We start from the raw sequence: 24472 nt of genomic DNA on the forward strand, positions 1-24472 counted from the left end.
CAGATCCTGCTGTCGCTAACACCCACTTGGAGTCAGGTGCCCCAAAGCTGCAGCCATATTATTCTAAAGACATTATACCACATTAACAACGTAAACACGCAATTTTTTTGTTTTAAAACAAAATATTACGTTTTATTTGCACTTTTTTTTCAAATCAATAACCAGTATAACAAACACTGTGTTGTTTATGTTCCATGCCCGCAAACGTCCTCGACTGCGCAATTGAGATAAAAATGGGTTGTAAGTACATTTTAACACAGTAAATGCAAAAACATGTATTAATGTTTAAACACCAGCATTTACATTTGTAGCTAAATTGACTAATTGATAGAAAGGGAGCTAGGGAACGTCCTACAGGTGGGTTCCACAACAATGCATGAAGGTCACTTTCCTGTTTTTTGTATCATCACTGTTTCAATATGGACATGAGGATCTGATAGGCTGCCTTCTCCACATAGACCTGAAATAAGCTTTAGAAGTGTGGGAGAGTGGAGTAGAATGCACAAACACGTTTTCAAAATGAGTCTTGCTGGTGCTGCACTTTATTATATATCTTTCATGTCATGTCCAGTGGCCTCAGATTTCAAAATTAAATGTTCTTGATCCAACTATCTAAGTGTACCACCAATAATTCAATGAAAAGAAATAGAAACACGAATCAATGGCCACCTTGATAATCACCTTGTTACTTTATTACAGGTATCCACATATAGATATGTGTAGGGACTACATTTTTGCAGATTTTTCTAACAGATATCTACAGCTTCAAAATTCATACTCTTGTGTGCATCACAAACAAGTTTTCTGCTCATGTGCACCAGCGACCGCTCTTCTTTTGATATTCTGCTTTTAAATTAAAAATGTTCACTTCAGAAAAACATTTCCAGACAGGAAAGATTTCTTAACAATCCTTATGAAGTCTTCAAAGGCTGCAAACATATGAAATCGAGGGAATATTGTTTGCAGGTAGGGTATTTGTTTTCTGTTGTATTTCCCAGTACTGGTGTTTTTGCCACATCATACACCTCCACAATGCAGAGATGCTGTGTTAATGCTAACCTTTAACCTGGCAGTGGGGAAACCCAGTACAGGGGCTCTGAATAGAAAGTTGCATAATCTATTGAGTTGTCCTGTTTCTTGTTTGGGTGGTTCTTCCATTTGCTTTTGTTGCAAGCAGTTTAATCAACAAGGTCCCTGGGCTTTTCGCAAAAGTGTGACCTGACCTAACAGCGGGACAGCCCCTAGGCACTTGTCGCACTTGTCTAGAGACAACAACAATATTGTGATAATATATAATATAAACTATTGCATTTGTTAATGCATCACATTCTTTACCACAATCTAAACGTTTATTCTGTGGTATGAGTCAGTGTTGTGTTGGTTTATAAATGTGAATATTCAAAAAGAAAATAACCAGACATCAGTTTTCAGGGTGACACAACAGATCAACATCTTCAGCGTTTAGTCGAACTTTTGATTACGTTTCGGTGTCCGCCATTTTGATGTGTAAATATGACAGTTATATTCTTATATTTACATCCGGCCTGTCTGCTTGACTACAACACTGTCAGCGCCGCTCCAGCCTCCGTGTAACGGCGGTGCAGCAGCAGCAGCATTGAGGGAAACCGAGAGCCGGGCGAGCTAACGACGCAGTCATGAATAATCAGCCGCTGGCCTCCTTCGGGTGACCGGGACCGGGCTGGAGTCTGCACATGAACACGGATACAGTGATGGAGAAGAGGTAAGAGCAGCTGGTGTTCATGGAGGAGAGAGAAAAACAAACGGACCATGTGACCTAACGTGAAACCGGTGCGAGATGAGGACGGTCACCGCTCGGGAGGACATCGACTCCACCATCTATGGCCCCGCTGCGATAAATAACCCGTGCTAGCTTAACATCCAATCGCCGTATCCCTCCGGTAACGTTACCGAATTACTCCGGTAACGTTAGCCGCGTGAGAGAGAGGTTGCTAGCGGGCCGATTGACGACGTGCAGCCGAGGCGAGTGAAAGACAATAAGCGGTGGAACAGGTACAGACAGAGGTCGGTATCATGAAGCTAACTTAACGCGGGGCTATGATAACAACACGGATAAGCTAATTAACCCCAGCCAGCACTGATTGAATGGTTCCCCTGCTACATAGCTAACAGTGACCGTCACCAGCTGATCTCAGGGCGGGAGAGGCCCGACCTTTGTTGTTGTGCTGTTGTAGGAAATTTAAAAATTCACATTTATTTATGAGGAGACACTTAAAACCTTGTATGGACAGTGTGAGCTTTAAAACACCTGCTCGTTTAGCTTTAGCATGCCTCCCGAAAGAGGGGTGAACAGAGATAGTTCATGTTATTCAATCAAATGTAATGATGTCTAGAAATGAGCCTCCTTTTACATTGTAATACGATGCATTGACCCACGTGTTATACTGTGATTTAGAATCTAGGACAAGATATTGAATATCCCTTGTGCTTGTCCTATATTCTAAATCATTGACCCACATGTTGTAGTGTGTGACTGCTGACTTTGCAGCTTCCAATATCACATCTATTTTCATGGGAGGCCTTATCCCCAATCTGGATAAACATGCCATGTGAATCAACTGTTAAATGGACTAATGCATACTCATATGCTGGTTGTATGAAGACTGATTCTTTAGTGTATGTGATGTGTAATGTGGTCCTGGGGGATGTGATGTGAATGTCTCTCCTTCAAAGGCATTGACCAGTGACAGCTTCTGTTTACAGTGTTCAGCCACTGGCCCACACAGTTGTTTCTATTTCAAGTATTACACACATATCACACACACTTAAGTGTTTTTCTGCATGAGATTCACTTTGTGTGTTGATCATTCTCTCTCCCACTTATTATTTGCTGATGCATCCGTACCCGAGAGGCCATTCTCCAAGCAGGTTTGGTAATGTCAGTGTAGTACAGATGTGCAGTAAGGCAATACACATACACTGCAGAGAGATTTGCCAGCCGTGTCTCTGCACTTCTGCTGACTTCAACTCTTCCTCTGGCTCTGAGGATAACACAGCAAATATTCCTGGAAGTGATTGTCACGTGTGTTGTTTTCTTTTTGTCTCGTTTACCAGGTTGACATTCTCTCCTTGTGTCATGTGTTAAAGTATGAGTGAAGCTGGTGTTTGTGTCTTCATCGTGTGAATTTGCTAATGCTGATTGATGTGGCTTGATGGCTATTTAGCAAGACCTGACTGAGGCTACCACTTCTTGTTCAAAAGTAAGAGTGTACATACAAATTATGCATTGTACCACACAATCAATTGTTCGACTCACAGATAGAAATAGTGTAATTTGTTAACTTGTATATGTATGCTGCACAGTCATGATACTGATCTCCATGATGCATTCTCTCTTGGTCAGCAGCTAAGTGTATGTGCCGGTGACGTCAGCCATGTTTTGGAAGTTTGACCTGCACACATCTTCTCATCTGGAGGCGATACTGGACAAGGAGGATGTCACACTTGCTGAGCTCATGGATGAGGAAGATGTGCTGCAGGAGTGCAAGGCTCAGAACAGGAGGTCTGTTCACTGTCAGCTGTAGAATTTCAGCAGGACATAAATATAATTACACTTTTCCTAAAGTCAGACCTGCTAGTAATAACTGGTGTGTCTTTTGTCATCATTGCGGATTTGTAGACTTCTCCTGTTCCTGTGCCAGGACCAGTGCATGCAGGAGCTGGTCTGTATGATTACTACAGAGCCCCCTGCTGGTGGAGAGGAGACACAGCGTTTCAAGTAGGTGCCCCTGTGTCTTGTTGGTGCTGCACTTTATTATATATCTTTTGTGTCCTTTTGAAGTAGAGCTGAGATATGAAGTGGACTGTACCACCAATAATTCAATGGAAAGAAATAGAAAAACTACTTAGTTGCTCATTTGATAATCACCCTGTTACTTTATCACAGGTATCCCAATATAGCTTGTGAGCTGTTGACATGTGATGTGGGAGTGATCAATGATAAGCTGGGTAATGAGGAGTCCCTGCTGGAAACTCTGTATGCCTTCCTGGAGCAGCCATCCCCACTTAACCCCCTCCTGGCATCTTTCTTTAGCAAGACAATTGGGAACCTCATCACACGGAAAACTGAGCAGGTAACACAAACAGACACCATCACACACTCAGAGAAGACGACAGCTACTTTTGTGTGCTGTAGAGATTTATGTCATGAAGTTTGAGGGCCGATTACATTAGATAAACTGGGGATTACTCGCAACCAACATGGTGGTTAAGGGTACAGTGTGTCGAATTTAGTGATATCTAGTGGAGAAGTTTCTTGTTGCAGCTGAACACCCCTCACCTCACCCTCCCCTTCCAAACATGAAACAGAACCTGTGGAAGACTTCAGTTGTCAGAAAAACTCAAAAGGTGTTTAGTTTGTTCAGTCTGGACTACTGTAAAAAACATGGCGGCCTCTGTAGAGAGGGTCCCCTCAATGTAAATACAAAGTATTTAAATATAAAGGGCCTTTTCTGGGGTAAAGACAACTACAATTGATATAATTTAGATGAAACGAACTAGTGAAAACATCATTAGGATTATTCTACATTAAATTTCTGCCAATAGTTCTCTTTCACCTAACTCTTACACACTGGACCTTTAAATTTTATTTATCTTAAAATGCCAAAATGCCGAAATGCAGTTATTCCATCACACAAAGCAGGTTCCACCCAGTTAGTAGCAGGGATAAGGCCTGAGGATGTCAAGGTCAGTTTGCGTGTCTGTCTGAAGAGCATGTTCTGAACCAACCATGCAGCTAAATGACTATAAGGCACAGTGAAATTGACTGGGCTGTATAAAATCTGACAGACCAGAATTAAAAGAGCATACTGTCTGATATGCACCGTGTGGACATGTTTGAAATGTCTGCCTTTTATCAATGTGTCCTTAAAGAAATAATATCACACTTATTCAGGATAATATTCTTCCTCTCTACAAATTAATCCAAAAGAGAATTGTTGACAACAAGGCCGCATTTTTCTAATTGTGTGGACGGCAGTGTTATATTTTGTGCAATGGTGCTTCCTCTGCTTTGTTTAGGTGATTAATTTTCTGCGAAAGAAAGAGGGATTCCTTTCCCTGGTCCTGAAGCATATTGATACATCAGCCATGATGGATGTGCTCCTACGACTCATCAGCTGTGTGGAGCCACCCCCTCTTCGACTTGAGACTCTTACTGTATGAGAGAAACAGACCCAGATTCAAGCTTTTACAGATTATACTCTGATATTGTGTGCATTTATAATGTGAGCCTTTGTTCCTATCAGTGGCTGAATGCAGAGAAGTTGGCCGAAAGACTCATAGAGCTCATTCACCCTGAGAGAGATGAAGAGGTATAAAATATACTGTCTCACCGTTAGAGACCCATGAATAGAAAGACCACGAGACTGAATGTTGATGTGTTTTGGTTTTTCTCTCACAGAGGCAGTCCAATGCTTCTCAGACTCTGTGCGACATCATTCGTCTGAGCAGAGACCAGGCCAATCAGCTCCAAGAGATTTCACAGCCTGACCCTTTGCTGACTGTGCTGGAGTCGTAAGTCAGACATATGTGCAACCACATGCAAACACGCTCTATTAAAGGATGTGGAGATGACAATATACTCCATTGTTTCTGCAGGCAGGAGTGTGTGGAGCAGTTGTTGCAGAATATGTTCTCGGGAGAGAGGACTGAGAGCTGTATCGTCAATGGGATTCAAGTTCTTCTCACATTGCTGGAAATCAGGAGGCCTGTGTGAGTGAGATAGTTGTAAGCAGTTTTAAACAGTGTGTAAATAATGTAAATAGTTTCATTCCATAAGGATCCCAAATGTTATTTTCATTCGATCCCTGACTTCCATTATTTTTCCTAATTGCCAGGTAAAGTTGGTTGCATCTCTCCTGTTTGACCATTTTTTAAAAAACATTCTGTTTTGATATGTGTTTGACAGGGTGGATGGTGTAATGGATGCTCAGGGATTTGAGAGAAGTTACACTGTAAACAGCAGCATTCTGTTGGCCATTGAACCACACCTGGTACACTTCCACCAGCTGCTTCTGGAGCCTCCTAAGGTAAATGTTAATTGGACTGCATGTATATCAAGATTAAGATTACTCTTTATGGTCCCAAACACAGCATGCAACATGCAAACATGGGGAAATTTGACCTCTGTATTTAACCCATCCGTGTGAAAGGAGCACACACGGAACACAATCCACACAGTGACCACACACGGAACAGTGGGCAGCCATGAAAGCGCCCGGGGAGCAATTTGGGGGTTCGGTGCCTTGCTCAAGGGCACCTCGGCAGTGCCCAGGAGGTGAACTGGCACCTCTCCAACTTCCGTCCATGCTGGACTTGAACCGGCCAAGCCAAGTCGCTATGGAGTGAGCTACTGCCTCCCCAATTGCAATTGATAGTAGGAAAAATTAGCAAAAATGAAACTTTCAGGCACCAGTAGCCTGTGATATTAGCTGTTGTAATATGAAATAACTCATGATAAACACAGAGCGACAGTTATTAATCGAAAAATCAAGATGTTCCTGTACAGTTGTATGATTTCATTCAGGTGCCAAACTCATGGGATCAAAACTGAAGAGGGGCTTGCCTCACACTAAGATTCACAACGGCAAGTTCTTTCATTTTAAGAAAGTCAGAGCACGCTATAAATATCAAGATATTTTAAGTTCAAAGCTGAGTTTGATGAGCAGCAAACCTCTTTTTCAGTGATTATGTTTGACTGCCACATAGATACCTTTTGCTTTACTGTTATCACACCAGTATGACAAAACTCTGCTCAAGCTTCGGGCCATTGTTTCCTAAATCCCTATATGCCCTCTGTATACACTTTTAGTAAGCATGTCTGTGTGTTTTCTACATGTTTAGAGACATCCTATACTGACAAGCCTGGGTGTGCTGAAGGAACCACTGGGAAACACACGTCTGCACGTAGCCAGATTGGTTGCCTCTCTGCTGTACACCAGCTCTGCCAGCCATGCAGTCGTAGCACAGGAACTTTGCAGACTTAATACAATGGACCTGCTTCTGGTGAGATGAGCAAAAACACTTTCAAAATGCAGCAATTTCAAATTATAATGTGAAAATTATTCAAAGCAATGATTTTTTTCAGGACTTGTTCTTCAAGTACACATGGAACAACTTCCTGCACCTCCAAGTGGAGCTTTGTGTTGCAGCCATCCTCCGACCCTGTGCCCATGAAATGAGACTCCAGCCTGGTTTGGGATCTCAGGACAAATTCAGGCTTCATCAGGATCCATCACAAGAGCAGGCTTTTGCTGAGACCCCCACTCCAGAACCTTCAATCACCCCTGAAAACTCTGCACATAACTTAATGGTGACTCATGTAGGTGTCTGTGTTTGTAGCTAGAGGCTTACGTGGCATTTGATCTACTGGATGGGCCGATGTGGCTCTTGCTGGATTAAAACTATCGATTGACCCCTTGTTTTTCTCTCACAAGTTGTTTCAGCACTGCCACCTTGTCCAGAGGATTCTAAAGGCTTGGGAGGAGAACGATAAAATACAGTAAGGAGCTGTGAGATGATGATTCTGTGGATTTTGGGAATATGGAGACTTGTGTTACACTAAAGTGTGTTTTTTCTATTTCCAGATCAGAAGGTGGTATGAGAAGAGGGTATATGGGGCATCTGACCAGGATTGCCAACACAGTCGTCCACAACCTGGAAAAGGGCCCAGTTCATACACAGATTAGTAGCCTCATCACAGGTGTGTGTGTGTGTGGACAGTAGATAAAAAATGTATTCATACATATATTGATGTATTAATCGATAGTGATAAATAAATAAAAGGAGAAAATAGAAGAAAGTTATAAGAGTAAATTAATGCACGTGTCTCTCAGCTGGAGTATTGTTTCCTCATTGCTGCTGTCCTTGTGTTTTGGATGTAGAGCTGCCAGAGGACTACAGAGGACGCTGGGAAAATTTTGTGGACCAGACCCTGTCAGAGACCAATAGGAAGAACACCATAGACCTGGTAAACTCAGATAAATATTGACAGTAGCTGGTTGTAATCATACAAACATGTAAAACTTTAAATGTTACATTTAGGGCTTGGTATTACCACTGGTTTCCCTAAACTATTTATCTGATTCAAAAAGTCTCTATTCAATTCAGTGGTGATTTGGTTAAGGACATTACAGCTACAATACCAATTTTTCTTAAATATAAAAGACAATGAATCCTCTGACCTGGGGTATTATTAAAAATATTTTCATTCAGTTATTTTTTGAGGATACACAGAATTAAAATGTGACTTTAAGGCAAATTCTTTCCTGAGGGGGTTTGTTTCACCTCAGAGGTTTTTGATGTGATGCTTTCCTCAGTATTTCACCTGCATTTTGCACATCTTTTCGTCTGTCTTCAGGCTTGGTGGTGCCTCCACTGGAGCAGCTCCCACCACGTTTAATGTCCCTTGTGAGGCCAGATATTGTTGCATAAAAAGGCTGGCTGCACAAGACTGATGGCTTTAAAGCTTCATGCATCCAGGGGAATAGACCATATACTGTAAAAGGCATATAATAAAAGATTGATCTTGGGATTTTATGAGTCTATTTTGGATTATTGAAATGAAGATAGAAAAAATGCAAAATCAAATTTTAAAACCCAACCCTAGTTAATTTGTGGTGGCATTTCCCCATTTAGGTTGGCACGGGAAACCCACGTCCTTCTTCAGAAGATGATATGGAAAGCCCCTTCCCTAAAGAACTGACACTACAGCAGGTACACATACAAAACACACAGTGGGGCTCCTTTTGTCAGCTTTCATCAGATAATCCAACTTTGTGATGTTTCTTTTAGGCCTTTTCAGACTACCAGATTCAGCAGATGACTGCTAACTTTGTGGATCAGTTTGGCTTCAATGACGAGGAATTCACTGATCATGACGACAGCATCGGGTAAATGCACTGATATTCACTTTCTGTGTGTCAGTGTCATCTCGTCACTGTGTGTTAATAGAATGGTTTCTGATGTTATTTCAGGGCGACGTTTGACAGGATTGCTGAGATAAATATCAACATCGATTCAGGCCAGGACAGTGTGAGTTTATTTACGTTCTCCAGTTTATTCACACATTTGTACTACATAGTTGTATTCCTATATTTTTTTGCGGATGTAAATTTTAAACAACATACAATTCCTTACTTGTACATCTCACATAGAATTTTACATACTTTTTACATTACAGGGATTTGATTGAATGCTTAAAAAATGAATGATTAATTTAGGTTTCTTCCTAGCATTTGTTGTACAACATTAATATTGTTTCCCACCTGTCCTTTGCAGGCTAATACCGCTGTGTTTGAGGCCTGTTCCAAGGAGAGGATTCAACCCTTTGATGATGATGAAGAGGACATCTGGGAGGAGAAAGAGATCAACTATGCAACTCAAACAAAGTCCCGAAACAGGTAAATGCATAATCAGAAATGCAGATGGTCTCAGTGTTTGGAATTATTTGTTTTGAATGAGTACTACCACGTACTAAAATGCATTGTTTGTTTCTTCAAGGTTTGGTGGGTCACAGTTCTCCCAGAACCAAGCAGCCACTAAGGCCTGTGACAGGACTTCAGCTTCTGGCACTGAGGTCTCTGACAGCGCAGCAGACTCAGAGGAAGGAGAGGAGCCCAAAGATGCCTCAGATCCTTTCTCAAGCCAAGGCCAGACTGAGTCAGCAAAGAGTGAGACGAGTGTAATTGTATTGTAAAGCAAAATGGTTTTCGTCCACGTCCTCAGGACTAAAACAGGTTTTGTATAAGAAACTCATGCAGATGTGTCTGGGTTCATACGTAGGCACTGGCTGGATAGCAGACTTTGGGGAAGTGAACTCGAAGGCTCCTGCAGCAGGCGTGGGCTTTGCAGCGTGGGACACTCCACTCTCTCAACCAGCTGCCACAGATGGAGAGGAGAAGGGGTGGGCCAAATTTACGGACTTCCAGCCTTTTTGTTGGTGAGTCCGGGTGTGGTCTAAACATGTGAGCTCATTTGCAAACTTGCCTGAAGTCAAGCACTGTAGAGATTTTTTCTGATTAAACTGTTGTGCAATTAAATCTAATAGAAAACAGATTATACTCGTAACAAAAGCCTCAGCATAATAGTTTTTGCTATACTTAAAGACGTCAACACTTGAAAAAGCAAAATACTTAAAAATAACATCAAATACTTTGCCTATATCAAGCTGAATAATGCAGTTTAAGTTTATGTGGAATTGGCGTCTTTTTTTCTTCCCAGTGATGTTTGACATGAGAATGAATTGATTACTCTGCATTGCTAATCAAAACTCTGAAAAACGCAGAAAATGGTTGCATGTAAACTTAACCATGACTACAAACACGCAATAATGAAAATAATCCACCTCAAATTTAAAAAAAATGTGTCTTGTGCTTGAGCAGGTTCTTATCTGTCATAAATTCCCAGCTCTGAAACAGGCCCTAGATGCAGTTCTCCAGTGGACTCTGAGCTCAGTGGATCAGAAAACACCAAAACAAACCAGACCCGTAAGTTTCTACAGTGTGGCCGTTGTCTTAAAGTGTCGGTTAATAGATCATTTAAATGCCTTTGTTCTCCACCACTGATTAAAAGTATATTTTCAAGTGCATATGTCATGTCCACAGATGGATGTTAATCATCTACACAGGCAGGCTTGACATGGATATAAATATGCATTTTGTGGTTTAAAATACTCATGTTGAAATATTAAAACTGACAACTGCAATTACAGATGAAATACAATACACGTAGCGTAATGACTTGTGGCCATTTCGTAAGAACTACATTTGCTCAGGATTAGAACATAGGTTTTTTTTCAGTTCGTAAACCTCTGCTGAGATAAAAGTAATGTGACCATAGAGTCACATGACCAAAATCTATGTGCATGTGGCAGCTCTTATCTGCTCCTTCTCTTAATCTCTGTGATCATTTCACTTTTCCCATGGCGCAAACATACGTCCAATGTTGAGATGAGAGGATTGCCTCTTCTATCTGCCTGCAGCTTGTGTGTGGAGTGTGTGTGTGGCGAGAAAAGCTCCACTGGTGGCATCAGACAGCTCTTCCTCCAGCAGTTCTGACAGCGATGAGGAAGAAGGCAAGACGGTGTCTTCATCCAGTGAGACGGTCACCACGGAGACCATCACTACTGGTGCTGGCAAGGAGACCATTCGGCTAACCATGGATGCTAAAAATGAGAGGGCGGTTTTCAGCAGGTACACATGCTCACGCACCAATGACCAGCAGCAGCTCTTTCTGATTGGTGTCCTCCATTTCCAAATGTACTTTCACGTGCTTTTACAGAGCCCTCCTTTCCCTTTCCCTTCCACACGTTTTCCCACACAGTTTTACTTCCACCTTCTCTGTTTTTCTTCTGATATCGTCCTCCTCCTGTCTGTTCCCTCCTTTCTCATCTCCCCTTGACTCCAGAGTATTCAGACCAGCAGTCAGACGGTATGTCTCTCACTCTGGAGTGTGGAATGCTTTCCGGAAGTTGTATGAAGGATTTAAGAGGCCATCACAAGTACAGATGTGCCACATGTTTTTGTTTGCTTGATTTGTTTAACAGGATTTGGAGTAACAATCGCTTGTGCCATAATGTAGGCCAAGTTTAATTCATTAAAAATGTACTAACCTACAACTGGTGACTTGCAGGTTCTTATGCTAGGCTCATCCCATATCCTCAAATGACAACAATGACGCCCAGCATGAAACAGTTCACTCAGCATTTTAGAGATCTAAGGGTCTCTTACCTTGTACAGTTACAACAAAAACTGAGAGCAGTGTATGATCATTCACTGTGGTTTGATGATACAGATGATTTTTGTCTCAGTCCTAACACTGATGAGACTCAAGTTTATATGAATTGTTATCTATCAGAGCACCCACACTACTAACAGTTTGTCAGATAGCATGCGATGAACAAAAGCTACTACCAATCCAACATCAGCATCTTAACAAATCAGTACATAAGCAAGTTACTAACAAACAGTGCACCTAAGCATGCTACAATTAAACCCCTTTAAGTCCTGTAACTCTCCTACACTCTGACTGGCCATCAGGATTACCAGGACACATCACAGTGGGATGCTGAATTGGTGGGCCAATTAAAACATTGAAATGATAAGAAACAAAAGTTTTGGCTTCTCAGACAACAAGGGTCTTTTGTCTGTTTTCACTACTCCAGCGAAAACTTCAGGGAACACTAAAGCAAAGTAAAAACAAGGCTTATAGGGAACCAATTAAAATGAGGTGATGTTAATGTTCTTTAGTCATTATATTATGCAATCAACACTTAACTCATGATGATGAGTTAAAGCTAAAAACCTAACTACTCCCAAATTAATCTTAATCTGAGAGGAATTATCTTTTCCTTTGCAGTTAGAGTCTGTTATGGTTGGCAGCACCAGACCAGTGGACACATGGGTTACTTAGTCCACTGGACATGTTTAGGACCTGTGTGGACTGAGTGGAAACCAACTGTGATGAACTTTAGCCACTATTATCTACACTTGTGCTCTATGACTTCAATTGCGCTGACAAATCCCTTGGCTGTCATTCTAGTTTGTTCATTGTTTGTTTGTTTCTTTCAGTGAAGCGGTTAAGGTGCCAATAGAGGGGCTATCAGTACAAGACACAGGGACAGGCAATGATAAAGACAATGAAAAAGGAAAGAAGAATGGAGACTGTCCCAACCCAACTACTGCCAGTCCATCTAACCAGTCGGCTGCCGTCACACAGTAAGTGTGTCTTTGTGATTGAATTGGTAACATCATATAATATATATATATATATATATATATATATATATATTAATATACATTTTACTCAGGTCTTGGGTCTTTATGGTAGTTTAGGTAGTTTTCTTTTTTTTGCTGAGTTAATGCAGAGATGTTGAGGTCTTCAAATCTTTCATTACATTTAGGATTATTAACCAGATTCCATTGGCATCTTTTGTGTTTGGGTGATGCCAGAAGTCTTGGTGGAAGATATTTGGGAGATAAACCAATAATTTCTGGATTTCTGTCGCTTTTTTTTTTTATCCTTACAGAGAGACGCAGCCCTCTGCTAATGGACCGGCCTAATGATACGGTACAGGAACACACACAAAGCACTTATCACCACTTAATTCAATATACAGCCATGGCCATGCCACCCTTGCTTCCTGTTAATATCTCTTCAAAACCCCTGTCTGTGTCTGAAGATTGGGAGATCCTTAATGTCAAACAGCCCTTAACAGTATGTATGTTGGATGGCACAAATCTGTACATGGGCTGTTACTGCACTTCATGACACGATTAACTCTGATCCACGTCAAAGGAGAGTGTGTGTTCTCAGCATTTCATCTTGCCAGTAGCCAAATTATGTTATGTATGAATGATTTTAGATTGAATTGTCACATTGAACCTGGGAAAGTAAAGCACTCTTAGCTGCTGTGATGAATAGAGGTGACACTAGAATCTTAAGAAAACCAACACATCAGTCTGACATTAAGATTATGGATGAAATTCAGCTTCAGATTTTCAGGGCATTAAACCACAGCCCAGTGCATTTTTCTAGTAAAGCATTTGACTGTTTACACTTTAGTAAATAAATTGTATTTAAATTATCAGCCAAGATTACGGACTCCATGATGCTTGTAAAGCTAATAAAGCTAGCTGCCATTTCTCTTGAGCATTTGGATGTACATGCCAGGAATATGGTTTATTAGTGCAAATGTGTGAGTGATAATATGACTTTTTTTCAAACTTGCAAACTGAACATTTCTCGCTCGACTATCTCATTTGATTTTTTTACTTTTCTCATCACAGGAATTCTCTCTTTTTTTTGTTCAGTTCTGTAGTTTAGAGGTGTGTGTGTGTGTGTGTGTGTGTGTGTGTGTGTGTGTGTGTGTGTGTGTGTGTGTGTGTGTGTGTGTGTGTGTGTGTGTGTGTGTGTGTGTGTGTGTGTGTGTGTGTGTGTGTGTGTCGAAGGTACAATACAAGAGTGTATTCTCAGGTCTAAGGAGAGGTATGCAGATATAAAGAAAGCACACCTTTGTAACACATGCGCACGCGCGCACACACACACAGACAGACACATGCATACACAGCTATACACACATGCAAATGACCATGACACACAGTGATGTGCACATACAAATTCATATCACTCTCAAAGCTGTTTAAATGTAATATTGTGAAATTTGAACCTGTATTAGGTTGTGGCTCTTCTTGGTAACATGTAATCGTAATATAAATGTAAACAGTATATATAAACATTATATCTATTTTTGGAATAAATCCAGTGTATGGAAAGGGCGGTTGTTTTGCAGGTTGCAACGTGTGTATCGTATGTGTGTGTTGTACTGTTGAAATGAGGCAATAATGATGTCTGTTTTTCGGTTACTAGCCCAGCATCAGCTCCTGATCCTCTGCTACATGCTTCCTTCATCGAGGTTTGGAAGTTTGCGTGTGAGCATGAATGTGAGTCTGCAGTACGTCTTCCATATTGTTTACCTAAAGGACAGTTCTGGTTTTTGTCAACTTGGGTCTCAAGATTTTTAGTCAGAGGTTTGAAGCAAACTACCAGAAAAATGAACTTGAACATAAAGTAATAGAAAAATATCAATCACAGTCAGTATGAATAGAAAAATGTCCAGCTTCAACTTTTACTTTTTATCTTGTGTGTGAAGGGTTCTTTTTATATGTAATGAGGGATTATTGTCAACTAGAGCTGAAAAAATGTGTTATTTAATACAAATAGTTGACAAAGTAGACAGAAAATAATTAGGCAAGCATCTTGTTAATGCAACAATGCATTAACTCGTTGCAATGAGCAACATTGCTTAATTTAAGCTCCTCTGTAAAAGTCCAGTGTGTAAGGTTTATGTGATCTATCAGCAGAAATAGTGCATAAACACCTGGAATGAATAAACATTGTGTTTCTGTAACTTTCCACAGACTCTATGTTGCACCACCATGTTTTTACAGTAGGCCAGACCCAATGGCTGTTTATAAAGTGGGTGAATGGCTGCCACATATGTCATAACCACCATGATAGCAGATTGGACCCCAAGTGGTCCCCAAGTACTGGCCAAAGTACATTTTGTCATTTTAATACACTGATGTATGGGTTCATTGATCTTATAAGTTATTTTATGCTATAAAAACAGCATTTTCATGTTAGCCACCACTAACTTCGCAATATTTAAAACTTCACCATTGTGAGGATTTGTAGCTTTTCTTAGTCTGATGTGATAATAAACTGAAAATCTTTAGGTTTTGAACTGTTGATCAGACAAAACAAACCAGTGTCCTGACATTTCCTGACACGCCCGGTTTTCTCCTAAACAAATAACAGTTGTTTATATTTAGTGTTTCTCACTGAAATGCATCGTGTTTATAATAACGCATGTGTTGAATGCATTTCCTTTCTCAAAAATACTCAAAGCAGCTATTTTAAATCCTGTGTTGTTTCATGAATACGTCCGCTAATGACTTGTTTAAACTCTGTCCAATTGTCTGACTAGTTGAGGTCAGCCCAGCCATAACCAACAGAAATCATCAAAACTACAGTTTCATGACCCAAGTTGAAATAAACCAGACTGATCCTTTAAGTCTGTGAATGCCATGCATGTCGTGCTTTTCTTTATCTTTCTCCTCGTCTGTCTTTCTCAGGGCAGGAGTTGATTTTAATTGCGTAAATGCCAACAAAACGATACACATAGATTGTTGTATTTATTTTAAAAGCACCTTTTTCAAAGAAGCACTTTTGGTTTGTATTTAGTGGTTTGGCTAAATGCCACCATATTATTCCCTGGTGGGAATGTTTGACTTGAACGCTTGAATCATGTAGATATTTAAGATATATTTTCTCTTCAATGCTTTCTGCCAAAGTGTGTCTTCCCACCAGTGTACAACTGGTTTTCATGTGTGTGAAGTAGCCTCGTTTTTCTCGCAGTGGTCTTACAGGTCTAGAGTTATCTGAAGCAGTTTCTGTTTCATCCCTTCTCATTTTTTTCTTTTAAAGTCATGCGATGGGGGTTATCAGCGGTAAGAACTTTGAAGTTTCATCTTAGATCAACACTTTTATGTGCTCAGCGCTTGTTTGAAGTGGAACTGCAAAGAGAATTAGCACTGCTGTAAGTCAGGGGTGGAAGATAAAGAGAGCTGTTTTTGTCAGTGTTTTGTGAAATCTCCAAATATTTTGTCCCATTTTTGCTTCTGACCCTTACCATGTACTTTTGGTGCATTGTGTGTTTCCTTCACCTCGTGAGTGTGGTGCGTGTGCAGTCTAGCTACGGGTACGGTGTGATGTTATGCATTATGACATGAGGTACGATACTGTCATCTTTAAGTGCCATTACGTTTGCACATTAGCCTCATTCACCTCAATAGGAATATGCTGTGTTGAACAGTGCCAGCCCAGACCTTTAATTGTGGGACAATGGTTATTACGTTTTTGCATCATCCCGTTTAACACTTTGGTTTAAATCTCTCCTAGTTTAGCTTCTTACATCCATGTGCTAGTGTGTGTGTGGGAAGTGGAGTGAAAGACATCTGTGTTGTACAATGCCTCTTTTTCGCAAAGCGGACTGATGCTGGTGATTTTCTTTTCATTTAGAGAGTAATGTGTCTATTACCTGTTGTCAATTTAGCTTGAACATTCAGATATGAACTTAATAAATGTCAAGACAAAAATGAATCATGAGCCTGTGGTTGTCTCTCTCTCACACACACTCACACAAAACACATATGTACACACACACACACACACACACACACACACACACACACACAAAGAACAAACACAGAGACAGGACTTGATCTTTTAAATATGTTTACCTTCAGGGCAGGTGAGCGTGTGGATTATGTTGCTTCCCGCTTGTCGCTGTACATCTCCTCCCATGTGAGACACACACACACACACACACACACACACACACACACACAATTAATGCTCACACCATCTCCTCTAGCTGTAACATAAACCTGCTAGTCACATACTGTACGTCTAATTGTGCTGCAGGGCAGAAGTGAAGTTTGTTCATGGAACAGTGGGGGAGGGTGATGAAGACTCCCTCTTCTTTTGTCTTCACACACTTTTCATGTTCTCAACTTTTCAGCCTGGGAGTCAATGTCCATATATCACTGTGCCTTTTTGTGCTGGGTGTGTGTTTTCATTCTTTGACTCAGATGCATCATGTATGTCATCACATTCCTCCATTTGTTACTGACACTGAACACACCTGCTGCTGCTCTGCCCTTCTACTTCTCGCCCTCCTCCCACGTTACAATCTCTTTCCACTTCCACGAAGGAGAAGCACCTTTAGTTTGTCATCTGCACCTGCCTGCGGTGTCTACATGGAGTGAGTACATGTAGAGCAGTGTCTGTGTAATGGGTGGAAAAGAGGGAAGAAGGCGGAGTTGTGTTTTGCACTTAAATGGGTTGTGGAGAAACCTGCCTGTCTGCTTGGAGCTGGGAGAGGAGGAGCCTGTGGGGTGTGGGACTCCAGACAAAGGAGACATATACACACTGACACTGGATAACTGGAGACGCAGACAGCTGCACAGCTTCACTTTCCGCACACGATCCTCAACTCCTGCACCACTTTTCTCTCTGTGTGTTTTGGAAAACTTTTTTTGGCCGTGTGTGTTAAAAGGGGACGTTGTGTGTGTCAGCTGTATGGCTCTGTTTTGTGAGCTGAGAGATACTGTGTTGGAACTGTGGTGGTTGTCTTCTGCTGCTTGTAGTGTGAAGTAGTGTGCATGTGAGTGTGTATGAGTGAGCATGATTGGGATGGGAAAGGGGGGCTGGCTTGACCAACTGCTCTGGTCTTAGCTTTGCGCCATGGGGGGTTGCCATAGTTACCCCTCGGCGACGGAGGCAGACAGCAAGACTCTCCAGCCTTCTGACATCAGCAATGACAAACTGTGAGTTAACTATCTTCTTCATGTTTCAGCTTCCTGTCTAAGTGTTTTGCATCTACTTTTTTAAACTCACTTTTATATACTTCTTTATTCTGAAAGAACAAAAACTAATATTTAAAAAGAAAGTTTTTAAATGTTAAAAACAACTCTGGATAATGTCTAAAAAACATGACTAGAAATCTGGCTGCACATGGTTTACTGAGGAATGTTCTCCAGAGAGAGAGAGAGAGAGAGTGTGTGTGTGGGTGAGTTACATATTTGTCTGGTGGCATCAGTGAAGGTGGATTCCTCCAGCAGTGGGAACACACACACACACACTGAGCAGCAGTTTGAAGCCAGACGAGAAAACGCCATGTGAAAAACACACTTTTATCACAGTCACTATGCAAATGTTTGCTCTGGGATGAATCTTCTGAGAGTTGGCTGGAGCGAGCGCACTGGGGACTGTTTATCTCGCCCTCAGCTCAGAGGTAAAGGTAAACAGGCGTCTGTGAGCAGGAGAGCAGGGTCACAGAGGAGCATGTTTACATACAAACACGACGTGTTTTGTGTAGCTCCAGGTTCGCTGTGTTGTTTGCGTGCTGACAACTAGTAGCCAAGAGGCGGTGACCGAGTTAATACCATGGAGCTGGAGCAGAACAGGATGTTAACAAAAGAAGTTCCTGTGGACATTGGAAAAGCTCGTCACGGTTGGGGTTTGCACTGCTGTGCCTTTGCACAGTTAATGTTTACATTCTTCTCTACTATTCCTCCCTCTACCTCTTCTGACCTTTACTTTGGACAAAGAGCTGCTGTTTGGAACATTAAAACAAATTCTCTCTGCTCCGTCATCACACACACATTCACACCAGGGGGGGAGTGAGGTTTCATAGAGAGCACAGTGTTTCCCTTATCACAGCAGACAAGGTCACACTGAGTAAACACTCAGCTGCCGCACGTGTGCACGTCTAAAAACTGAACCTGGCAGCTGCTTTATTCCAGCACTCTGAAATATTCTCTTCAATCCGATGAAGCGTCTTTAAAAACAGACACAGAGTTCCGTACCTGTGTCATAGAGGCCTCCCTGTTTTGCATGAAGTCAAATCGTGCTGCCAAGTTTGACTTTTCAGTTAACTTTCCATACACAAACATGATTCATTTCCCATACTTACTCTCTGCAGTTAGTACCAGTCCCGTGTCACTGATAAAACAGCACTACCTGTAGCTTATCAGTAACATTGTGAATTGCAGCCTGCAGGCCTCAGCACTGATGTGTCCCAACATTAGGCCTCCCATTCATTTGCGATGACCACTGCAGCAGCTTCATTAACAGTAATTATCCTGGCTCTGAATTGACCGCCTTCGGTACATAAACTGCTACTTATTGGCCGCTCAGCTCTGCAGTTACGGCAGTGTGTGTGTGTGTGTGTGTGTGTGTGTGTGTGTGTGTGTGTGTGTGTGTGTGTGTGTGTGTGTGTGTGTGTGTGTGTGTGTGTGTGTGTGTGTTCCATTCACAGAGGGCAGGGCAGATGAGAGCGCATCACACACTGTAAAAGTTGGTATCTACTGACTGCAGCAGGAGCAATTAATCCACTGACCTATCGATTGTTTTACACAGCAATATTTTCTGTCCCTCCGTCCTCCTCTCTGCTTCATTATCTCTGCACTCTCCTCCCAAGGGGAATTAACAACAATAATCTGGAGGAGCGTCCGTATCTGCAGCAGGAGAATGTGTGCCAACAGATCACACACACAGACATGTTGGTCCTCACGGCACTGCCACCAGGCATAGACAACGCTGAGTGGCTCGCCAGCAACAGTGAGTAATCACCATTCTTTGCTCTGCTGCTTATCCTTCCACACACACTGCAAACAGACAGAAATAGGCTTATCCACGATGTGTAATTTAACTTCCTCTTGATTTCTTTCAGCGGTGGCATTTTTCAAGCACATAAACCTGTTCTCCAGTGCACTGTCCGAATTCTGCACGCCCACCACCTGCCCAACTGCCTGTGGACCTGGCAACATGTATGTTATTTCAGAAATATGGCACAGTACAAATAATACATTTCCCAACTTTCTCCTTGTGGTATTTTATCATAATTTATGTGCCAAGCTCCATCCACATATTTTAGATTAACAAATGACAGAGTTGACTGAATAAACCAGAAAGTTGTTTGTTTTCTTAATTAATTGATGATGAATAATTCCAGAATCAGTTTCTGGTGCTTGTGTCCCACAAATGAAGTGAAAATCTCAATGCATTCATGACTTGGGTGAATTGGCCCTTTAATTCTTACACACGTGCAGTTCTGCTCCTACAATGCAGCAAATAGTTGTGACATTAAAGACTATGATGCTGTTTTTATTATCTTCTTTAATGCATTATAATCTAGATATTTTGAGTAACACTTCTACTGGTATGTTAAACCTAAGTGACTGAGTGTGGAAGTTCATTTTTCACCTTTTAAACATCCATCCATTAATCGACTATCCTGCTTATTCTTTGAGGGTCATGTGGGGAGCTGGAGCTAATCCCAGCTGACATTGAGCGAGAGGCAATGTCATCAGTGTATCACAGGGCCAACGTCAACAACCATTCACTCTCACATTCACACCTATGGTCAAGTTAAAGTCTCCAATTAACCTAACAACAATCTGCATGTCTTTGGACTGAAGGGGGAGAACATGACCGAGGATTCAAACCTGGAACCTTCTTGCTGTGAGGCGGCAGTAATACCCACAGCACCAGCAGTTAAAAATAAATAAATTCTTGACCTTCAGCCACACCTTTCGACCACATCTTTCAGTCATCGCCAGGGAGTTAACTCTGCTATCATCATGTGATCCAGGAGCAGTGTCTTCACATTAATCCTTGATTCCTGTTGATGGGTTATGTTTTTAGCTCTGAGCAAATTTTTCTTCCAACGATGATTCTAATCTTACTCGATCACATTTTGATTCGAGAGCCTCCGCTACTTATGACAATTAATAAATGTAAGTTTACTATTAAAGTTAGATTGTTGTCCTCATGACTCTGTGTGTTGGTGTTGTCAGGATTTATGTCTGGACTGATGACCACGGCCGGAAGCTGAAGTGCTCGGCTCCGCTTTACTTTGACTATGCCATGTCTTACATTCAGGACCTACTCACTGATGAAGATGTGTTCCCCACAAAAGCAGGTGAAATTATTATGTTATCATCTTGTGTTGCATGACTTCACATCATTGAGGTTCTAGTTTCAGAATTAAGCTCACGTCTCTGCCCCTCTTTTCCCAGGTTCAGCGTTTCCAACAGGTTTTGTCTTTCTGGTCCAGAAGGTGTTTTTGCTGTTATTCAGGACCCTGTCCCACATTTACTGGTCCCACTACAGAGAGACAGTTGCTCTGGGTCTGCAGGCGCATCTCAACACACTCTTCACACACCTTACGCTCTTCTGCCAGCAGCACGCTCTGCTCGAGCCGGAAGACACCAAGCCGCTGCAGGACCTCATCGCAGCTCTCGGAAAGCTAGGCTGAAACTTAAGAGGACACAAACGCACATTTTCATCACATACTTTCTGATTGTGATTCTAGTGTCTCTGATCTCTCTGGGCCAAACTTCAACTTTATTCACAGCATGGATTTTTTTAATGGTCTGGAAGTTTTATCCAGTTGTATATAATTGTCATCAGTTATTCTGATAATGTGTAAAACATTAATTGTGCATGTTTGTGTATTTTAACATAATGGTGCATTATTTTATTTTGATAAGGTCAAGATCTTCAAGGTCAATCACGTGTTCCTCGTTGACTTAACACAGGAATCCTTTAGATAAACAGTTGTCACCTGACTCAGACAATTTACAGTTAATATGAACAAAATGATAATAATTTCCACAAACCTATAACGGTGGTGTGTCCATGCAAATGTGATGACATTATTGTGGCTGCATCTATATTGAATGGCACAGCTCATCTCTTAATGTATGACTCTGAGCTCTGTAATAAACATTAAAGAAGGACACATTTCTGGATATAAGTAGATTCAGTATCTGCTCAGTGAAAATAACTGCTGGTTAACTTCTGTCAAGGTGTCTCCAGGTCTTTGGTTTGACAGCAGCGCTACCTGCTGGCAGCTTAGGAACACAGCACATAGTTTAACCTGCAGGCTCACCGAAGATAACGTTTGATTTGTTGGCTGCAGCATATCAACATTTTTCAGACAGAATAAAATCAGATTCATGACAATCTAAGTATTAAAAATGTTTTATTTTTCTGCTGTCAGCCACAGAACAGCTATATGCTTTTTTGAATAAGGCACAGACAGATTTTACACCCCCACTCAATTTAAACTCTTTAGCAGGATACATTTTTATTCATACTATTATTTAAATGTATTACTTTTAGTATTTAGTATTTTTCTTTCAATGTGATGTGTAACCCCATATTTCACCACACAGAGGCACCAATATTCCACCACACTGTAAAGGGAAGATGACTTTAACACAGGAGTGTAAAATACAACTTCATGAGGAAAGAGCCTTAAATAGGTGACAACAATTGCATGAAAATTGGAATAATGTCTTTAAAAGAAGTGGAAGATAAGTTTCCATTTGCTGACATCCCTCTTAAAATTATGATTTTGTTAAGAATGAAGTGTCAAACTTCTAGGAACTAGAAAACACGGAATTTTTACTTTTCTGTTATGCATTGAAATCACAGATCTACTGAATGTATAGGCAACAAACAATCCTTCACTCAGTGAAAATGTCCTGCAGACGATCTTCATATGAAAGAACACTGTGTCTCTTTAGTCTCTGCACCTCCCTGTCACCTTACTCAACCTCCTGCTGCACCCATTACACCTGACAGTAACAGTCTGCTTTTAACCCACTTTCACTGTGAGGACACATCGGTAAGTTTGATTTTGATCATCACAAGCTTTGTTTTCCGTTCTGGGAATAACCGTGATGTTTGGGTTCTGAATCGGCTCAAAAATCAGAGTCTGGAGGATGGAAAGAGGGTTCAAGATGAAACATGGGGTGAAAGCAAGTGAAATATGTGTGCTGACAACCTGGATGTGGTTAAGATTCTTACTCACAGGTCCTGAAATGTGAACAGATGTATACAGCTCACAGCTCAGACTGAAACTGAAACTCAGTCTCTGCAGTGAGAGCCAAAGCGTCTGTGAGATGAGAGGGAGAGGGGATCAGTCTGGACACACACACACACACACACACAGAGGGTAGATACGAGATGTGTTAATGCACATGTTGGACTGAGTTGAGGTTCACAGTGTTGGAAACTGAGCTTAGAAGGTAATACCTCAAACTGCTGAGTCACACACACACACACACGCTCTCGGGCCTTTAATTAAGACCTGAAGCGTCCTCCACATACAGAGCATTCTTTAATCGGGTTCACACTCTGAGCCTCTCGTCTGTGTCCTTGCTTCACAAAAAAGAAAAGACAAGTTGTTAGAGAGGGAGAAGGAGGAGAACAGGATCACTGCGACCAATGCTGACCCACACTAACTCTCTCCAGTCACTCCAAACTGTCTTCTATATGGACTAATACAAATCAAGGTACATCATGACAATAGAAACCAGGCTGGCTGACCTGTACTCACTTACACAACTAGATTAATTTGTCTGCCCACACACACAAACACATAAAAAGTAAAGATCCCAGAAAAGCACCACATTGTTTTTCCCTGCTTACTTTTCAATCATGTCAAAAGTCCTTAGACTAATTTAGTGACCTGTTGGGGGGATCTGGACCCCAGGTTGTGAACCAATGTGTTACAATACAATACAGTGACACCATTACACCTCAACAAACCTAACCAGCTGCAGCAGCAGATACACATGACCACATCTATTACTGCCGTACCAAGGTCTCTCATCCACCTGGGCAAGCTGCTTACATGTTGTAAATACCAAACTATACAAATAAAATGATTTATTTGTGTATGACTCGGCTCAGTATTGAACCGTTATTTATTTTTAATGAGATAGAATCTCTCCCTCGGTCGTTAAGAGAAATGTCAGTTCTTGTGTTTAACTTGACAAATGTCACAAGCATTTTTAAAAGGGCATGTGGGCACGACTGGAGCCTGACAAAGCGTTTACTGTATGTAGAGCTCAGATGCAAAGTGTGATTTCTTTGTTGGGCAACAGTCATGAATGCCACAACCAGGAGCTTTGTGGTCTGTCATCTGTCAGCAGTAAAGTTTTACTGTGAGCAAATTATTGACAGATATGTGTATTTATCAGTTTCCTATCAATCGTGCAAAATCACTCTCACACTTCAAGGTCTTACTTGGATTCAGTTTTGATTCCCTATACCTCAGTAGCACCTCTTATAACCAAATAGATTAAATTGCTTCAGGATGATTTGGGTTTATTTTTGTCCAACACGTGTATTTCTGCACAAACTCTGCTTATTTAACAAAACATCGGGCACAAATATGAATTCCCAGAGTAAAAAGACACTAGAGGCAATAATCAAATCTATAAGGTCACCAGGGCCCCCATAAAACAATACATCCTAATCATGTACTTTACCTCTACTGCCTCTAGATTAA

The 24472-nt window shown here is 41.3% G+C and overlaps 2 protein-coding genes across 12 annotated transcripts; both read left to right on the forward strand.

Moving 5' to 3' along the window:
* Positions 1–214: 214 nt before the first annotated feature.
* Positions 215–16701, forward strand: ppp6r2b (protein phosphatase 6, regulatory subunit 2b). Of its 11 annotated transcripts, none has more exons than XM_069528621.1 (26): positions 215–2043; positions 3094–3239; positions 3383–3541; positions 3659–3757; positions 3926–4112; positions 5059–5196; positions 5286–5351; positions 5441–5553; positions 5638–5751; positions 5948–6068; positions 6883–7044; positions 7127–7360; positions 7476–7540; positions 7626–7741; positions 7923–8008; positions 8677–8754; positions 8833–8930; positions 9015–9072; positions 9319–9440; positions 9541–9710; positions 9823–9979; positions 10447–10526; positions 11021–11231; positions 11446–11469; positions 12609–12755; positions 13067–16701. In XM_069528621.1, the coding sequence occupies exons 3-26, from the start codon at positions 3414–3416 to the stop codon at positions 13098–13100; spliced, it is 2808 nt and encodes a 935-aa protein (XP_069384722.1). In that variant the 5' UTR covers positions 215–2043; positions 3094–3239; positions 3383–3413; the 3' UTR covers positions 13101–16701. The 11 variants fall into 11 exon arrangements, with proteins under 11 accessions (XP_069384722.1, XP_069384729.1, XP_069384725.1 ...); XM_069528628.1 differs by having other exon boundaries at positions 7127–7351; XM_069528624.1 differs by having other exon boundaries at positions 3386–3541.
* A 769-nt stretch (positions 16702–17470) lies between these two features.
* LOC109623764 (MOB kinase activator 2) lies at positions 17471–21925 on the forward strand. Its single transcript, XM_020078243.2, has 5 exons — positions 17471–17930; positions 19586–19725; positions 19838–19934; positions 20964–21088; positions 21186–21925. The coding sequence occupies exons 1-5, from the start codon at positions 17848–17850 to the stop codon at positions 21422–21424; spliced, it is 684 nt and encodes a 227-aa protein (XP_019933802.2). The 5' UTR covers positions 17471–17847; the 3' UTR covers positions 21425–21925.
* The last annotated feature ends 2547 nt before the right edge of the window (positions 21926–24472 follow it).

Source organism: Paralichthys olivaceus, chromosome 7 (genome assembly GCF_024713975.1).
Source record: "Paralichthys olivaceus isolate ysfri-2021 chromosome 7, ASM2471397v2, whole genome shotgun sequence".
NCBI classification, from domain to species: domain Eukaryota; kingdom Metazoa; phylum Chordata; class Actinopteri; order Pleuronectiformes; family Paralichthyidae; genus Paralichthys; species Paralichthys olivaceus.

Excerpts from the sequence above, each read along its gene's own strand:
- ppp6r2b (XM_069528621.1), top strand. The coding sequence starts at position 3,414 with ATGTTTTGGAAGTTTGACCTGCACACATCTTCTCATCTGGAGGCGATA. Across the intron at positions 5,554-5,637 it reads TTGCTGACTGTGCTGGAGTC|GCAGGAGTGTGTGGAGCAGT; the intron begins GTAAGTCAGACA and ends TTGTTTCTGCAG. Across the intron at positions 10,527-11,020 it reads CACCAAAACAAACCAGACCC|CTTGTGTGTGGAGTGTGTGT; the intron begins GTAAGTTTCTAC and ends ATCTGCCTGCAG.
- LOC109623764 (XM_020078243.2), top strand. The coding sequence starts at position 17,848 with ATGGGGGGTTGCCATAGTTACCCCTCGGCGACGGAGGCAGACAGCAAG. Across the intron at positions 19,726-19,837 it reads TGAGTGGCTCGCCAGCAACA|CGGTGGCATTTTTCAAGCAC; the intron begins GTGAGTAATCAC and ends GATTTCTTTCAG. Across the intron at positions 21,089-21,185 it reads TGTGTTCCCCACAAAAGCAG|GTTCAGCGTTTCCAACAGGT; the intron begins GTGAAATTATTA and ends CTCTTTTCCCAG.